The 6,008-nt window shown below is 34.1% G+C and overlaps 1 protein-coding gene across 5 annotated transcripts in view; it reads right to left on the bottom strand.

Moving 5' to 3' along the window:
- Window positions 1–6,008, bottom strand: part of DCK (deoxycytidine kinase) — a 118,218-nt gene that overhangs the window by 88,859 nt on the left and 23,351 nt on the right. For all 5 annotated transcript variants that reach the window (XR_016393318.1, XR_016393319.1, XM_089912025.1 and 2 more), the window contains 2 exons: window positions 3,093–3,208; window positions 1,477–1,567 (listed from right to left, as the gene is read on the bottom strand). Coding sequence is in view for 3 of the 5 variants with exons in the window: in XM_089912025.1 (XP_089768151.1) it covers window positions 1,477–1,567; window positions 3,093–3,208 (207 nt within the window). In the remaining 2 variants the exon portion in view is untranslated. The remainder of the gene's footprint in view (window positions 1–1,476; window positions 1,568–3,092; window positions 3,209–6,008) is intronic.

Below are 6,008 nucleotides of genomic sequence, written 5' to 3'. Positions count from 1 at the left end.
TATCTCTTTATAATACCATAGACTACTGACATGTGCAGCTTTAGTACTGATAACATTAATAATTGCAACGGTTTAATAAGTCTAAAGGTCCTGATTATGTATGTAACCTATGTAACAGATTTATAATTTTTCTGAAGCACAAATCTGAATCATATATACACACTGTAATATTAGTATGTGAGGAAAGGTCATATAAGTAGTGAATGAACTTAGCCAACTGGCCAACGTCACAATTCAAGATACTGCTCTCTACGTATTCTAGGCTGCAGAGTAATTCTGAATAGACAAAGATTACCGCCTTGCAAAAATACCTGAAAAAGAAAGCAAACTTCTAGTAAAACTAATTAAACCAAAAATAAATAATAATATGAAATGGTGATTATTAATCAAAATACAGAAGTGTTAGATAAAATTAAAAAGTGGTTTTACAGATTCATCTAGTTAAAATGATGGCTGGCTGACTTAATTTTATTTATTTTATTTTAACAGTATCACAAATGAATTCTGTACTAGGTTTTTTAACATCATTAAATTAGTATGAAGAGATCACTTGAATTTTCCAGATATGCTTTTCTTTATATCATGGGAAAAACAACTATATGCTACAGTAGTTATCTATAAATGGTGAGATTTTCAAAATTCTTGAGATACATCCCTTATAAATGTTAAATACCTATTATAGTAAACAGCAGACATTTTGTGACAGGAAAAAAGAAAAATAAGATTTCTCTCAAAACTAAACAAACAACAAAAAAATGTGGCTTCTTCTTTAGCTCTTAGATCACTAAGTTAATTAACATGGATATAAGGATATTTGTTATACAAATCCCATTACTATTCTCTCTCAAGTGTTCATCAATAGGTTCTCTGCCAGTCCCTTTATGAATATGAGCACCACTCACTTTATAGAATATAGTCAACTTCCAAATCTATGGAGGATAGATCAACTCTGATTAGGACAATGACTCAATGATTAGGCAGTGCCAAGTTATCACTGACAAGGTCCCAAATAGAACTCAAAACTAAAAATCTTTAATCTCAAGACTCTAGTTAGTAGAAAAATGGATGAGATCCATATCCTACAGCTTCAAACATCTTCCATACTGAATTTAGTTGAAAAAGATTAATTTCACAAATAGTTTATTATTATCTAAAGATTGGTGGTATAGGGAAGAGGGGAAGAAAAGGGAACAAAGCAGAGGAGAGTGAGCAAGAACTTTTGTTAACGTGGTTACCCCTATAATACAGATAAAGAAATTAAAGGATAAAGAAGGTCCTAATTTTAGCTAAGGCTACAAAGCTAGAAGTTGAAGTTAAGATGAGAATCTAAACAGTCTAAATCCCTCTAAAGCTCTTAACTGTCTCTTAATATAACTTTATGTAATCTTTCCTTAGAAAATTGTTTTCTCACAAAGTTAGAACACTTCTTTAGACAAGACAAAACAAATATTATTTATAGTCTTTGTATAAATCTACCTTTTCAACCAGACTGTCATGTTTGTCTTTAAAGTCTTCATTAACATCCAGTGTTAAGATAGGCACTTCTTGTAGATAATCAAAGTTGGTTCTGTTTGAAAAGAGAGAGATGAACAAAATAATTAGAAAAAGCAACAAATAAAAGAGAAATACTAAAAAATTATTCTTATGTCTTCACTGGAAAACAAAATGTTATCAATCATTTTATATTAAAATTATCCTGCCAAGTACTTCATCTGGCAGTCCCTTCTTTCTCACCTAGATTTACTATACATGTCTAAAAATCTCAGGTATAAAATATATAAAGTTAGGCATTGTGAAATGTAATTCTCTTCAAAAACCAAAATCATACCATAAAGTAGGAATGTTTGCTTTTTCTTAGAACTTTGCTGTCTTTTTTTTAAAATACATTTATTTATTTATTTATTTATGGCTGCATTGGGTCTTCGTTGCTGCACAAGGGCTTTCTCTACTTGTGGAGAGCAGGGGCTACTCTTCATTGCAGAGCGTGGGCTTCTCATTGCGGTGGCTTCTCTTGTTGCGGAGCACAGGCTCTAGGTGCGAGGGCTTCAGTAATTGTGGCGCATGGGCTTAGTTGCTCCACGGCATGTGGGATCTTCCCGATCAGGGCTCGAACCTGTGTCCCCTGCATTGGCAGGTGGATTCTTAACCACTGCACCACCAAGGAAATCCAGGAATGTTTGCATTTTATAGATGAGAAAACTAAAGCCCAGGGAGGTCACTCTGAGGCTCAGAGATTGTCTAAGGTTGTATACTAATAAGTGAGATGCGTCTGAACCAAGATCTGACTAATGACAAAGTACAGTGATCTAAGAAACAAACTTGAAATATCTTAAAATTCTCTCTGAAAGAGTATAGGTATATCTCAGAGATACTGCAGGTTTGGTTCCAGACCACTGCAGTAAAGTGAATATCACAACAAAGCAAATATTGCAACAAAGCAAGTCACACAAATTTTTTGGTTTCCCCGTGCATACAAAAGTTACATTTACTCTATACTGCAGTCTATTAAGTGTGTAAAAGCATTATGTCTAAAAAAAATGTACATACCTTAATATAAAAATACTTTATTGCTAAAAAATGCTAACCATCATCTGAGCCTTTAGAGAGTCACATAATCTTTTTGCTGGTGAAGGGTTTAAAATATTGCAAGAATTTATAAAATGTGATGTAGAGACACAACATTAGGAAATGCTGTTGGAAAAATGGTGCCAACAGACTTGCTTGACATAGGGTTGCCACAGACCTTCCATTTGTAAGAAATGCAGCATGTGTGAAGCACAATAAATTGAAGTGCTATACAACAAGGTATGCTTGTACCTAAATAATGTATACAGATATATTTCCTACTTTATCCCTTAATGTGAAATTCCATATATTATGCTGTAAATACTGCTGGGGGAGATTAGCTATAAAAACTTTAAGAAAATAGGATCCCATTGCAGTAAAAAGAATCAAAATCCGTACTTAATTCTGGGAGATCCTACAATACTAATAAATAAAAATGGCTGAAAATGAAAAATTATACATGATTTGGATTAAAATTTGATAAAGGAATTTAAAATGAATAATAAATAAGAAAAAGGAAGTCTTACTTTACTGTTCTATGCAGGAGCCAGCTTTCATGCTTATAGTGAAGCTTCTCTAAGTATTCAAGAGGAATGCCTTGTTCTTCATTTCTTCCCCGTAAATATATTCTATTCAAGCATTTCTAAAAGCAAGCAATAAGAAACAGGTAGGAGGAGTGGAGGAGGCAAGGAACAATTATTCTTGACAGCTGCCATTAAATTTTTCCTTAGTGTCTCTTTAGTTATGCTAGCCAAAATCTCTATTTATTTTCCCTAGGAAGTTGAAGTAGTTCATTTTCCTCTCCTTGTGCTTTTCAACCATTTGGTAGCTCTAAACCAAGTGTTACTCTCAAAAATAAGTCAAAATATGGGTACAAACTTTTGGCATCCAAACTTGAAATAAACTGTATAAAATAAGTTTAGTTAAAAATCAAATAATTTACCTGTGATAAACCATGATGGAAAAGAATATGAAAAAGAATATAAATATGTATAACTGAGTCACTCTGCGGTACAGCAGAAATTAAACACAACATTGTAAATCAACTATTCTTCAATAAAATTTTGTTAAAAATTTAAAAGTTCAGGGACTTCCCTGGTGACGCAGTGGTTAAGAATCCTCCTGCCAGAGGAAGGAACACTCCCAAACTCATTCTATGAGGCCACCATCACCCTGATACCAAAACCAGACAAAGATACTACAAAAAAAGAAAATTACAGACCAATATCACTGATGAATATAGATGCAAAAATCCTCAACAAAATACTAGCAAACAGAATCCAACAACACATTAAAAGGATCATACACCATGATCAAGTGGGATTTATCCCAGGGATGCAAGGATTCTTCAATATATGCAAATCATTGTGATACACCATATTAACAAATTGAAGAATAAAAACCATATGATCATCTCAATAGATGCAGAAAAAGCTTTTGACAAAATTCAACACCCATTTATGATAAAAACTCTCCAGAACGTGGGCATAGGGGTAACCTACCTCAACATAATAAAGGCCATATACGACAAACCCACAGCAAACATCATTCTCAACGGTGCAAAACTGAAAGCATTTCCTCTAAGATCAGGAACGAGACAAGGATGTCCACTCTCACCACTATTATTCAACATAGTTTTGGAAGTCTTAGCCACGGCAATCAGAGAAGAAAAAGAAATAAAAGGAATACAAATGGGAAAAGAAGAAGTAAAACTGTCACTGTTTGCAGATGACATGATACTATACATAGAGAATACTAAAAATGCCACCAGAAAACTACTAGAGCTAATCAATGAATTTGGTAAACTTGCAGGATACAAAATTAATGCACAGAAATCTCTTGCATTCCTATACACTAATGATGAAAAATCTGAAAGAGAAATTATGGAAATACTCCCATTTACCATTGCAACAAAGAGAATAAAATACCTAGGAATAAACCTACCTAGGGAAACAAAAGACCTGCATGCAGAAAACTATGACACTGATGAAAGAAATTAAAGATGATACAAATAGATGGAGAGATATACCATGTTCTTGGACTGGAAGAATCAACATTGTGAAAATGACTCTACTACCCAAAGCAATCTACAGACTCGATGCAATCCCTATCAAACTACCACTGGCATTATTCACAGAACTAGAACAAAAAATTTCACAATTTGTATGGAAACACAAAAGACCCCGAATAGCCAAAGCAATCTTGAGAAAGAAAAACGGAGCTGGAGGAATCAATCTCCCTGACTTCAGACTATACTGCAAAGCTACAATAATCAAGACAATATGGTACTGGCACAAAAACAGAAAGATAGATCAATGGAACAGCATAGAAAGCCCAGAGATAAACCCATGCACATATGGTCACCTTATCTTTGATAAAGGAGGCAACAGTATACAATGGAGAAAAGACAGCCTCTTCAGCAGTGGTGCTGGGAAAACTGTACAGCTACATGTAAAAGAATGAAATTAGAACACTCCCTAACACCATACACAAAAATAAACTCAAAATGGATTAAAGACCTAAATGTAAGACCAGACACTATAAAACTCTTAGAGGAAAACTTAGGCAGAACACTCTATGACATAAATCACAGCAAGATCCTTTTTGACCCACCTCCTAGAGAAATGGAAATAAAAATAAACAAATGGGACCTAATGAAACTTCAAAGCTTTTGCACAGCAAAGGAAACCGTAAACAAGACGAAAAGACAACCCTTAGAATGGGAGAAAATATTTGCAAATGAAGCAACTGACAAAGGATTAATCTCCAAAATTTACAAGCAGCTCATGCAGCTCACTATCAAAAAAACAAACAACCCAATCCAAAAATGGGCAGAAGACCTAAATAGACATTTCTTCAAAGAAGATATACAGATTGCCAACAAACACATGAAAGAATGCTCAACATCATTAATCATTAGAAAAATGCAAATCAAAACTACAATGCGATATCATCTCACACCAGTCAGAATGGCCATCATCAAAAAATCTACAAACAATAAATACTGGAGAGGGTGTGGAGAAAAGGGAACCCTTATATACTGTTGGTAGGAATGTAAATTGATACACTATGGAGAACAGTATGGAGGTCCCTTAAAATCTAAAAATAGAACTACCATATGACCCAGCAATCCCACTACTGGGCATATACCCTGAGAAAACCATAATTCAAAAAGAGTCATGTACCACAATGTTCATTGCAGCTCTATTTACAATAGCCAGGACATGGAAGCAACCTAAGTGTCCATTGACAGATCAGTGGATAAAGAAGATGTGGCACCTATATACAATGGAATATTACTCAGCCATAAAAAGAAACAAAATTGAGTTATTTGTAGTGAGGTGGATGGACCTAGAGTCTGTCATACAGAGTGAGTCAGAAAGAGAAAAACAAATACCATATGCTAACGCATATATAATATGGAATCTTAAAAAAAATGGTCA

This window comes from Delphinapterus leucas, chromosome 5, assembly GCF_059928025.1.
Source record: "Delphinapterus leucas isolate spDelLeu-1000000601 "Yukka" chromosome 5, BTC_Dleu_Yukka2, whole genome shotgun sequence".
Lineage (NCBI taxonomy): Eukaryota > Metazoa > Chordata > Mammalia > Artiodactyla > Monodontidae > Delphinapterus > Delphinapterus leucas.
The sequence above is the reverse complement of the archived record's forward strand: the minus strand, read 5'-3'. Positions and strand labels throughout refer to the sequence as shown.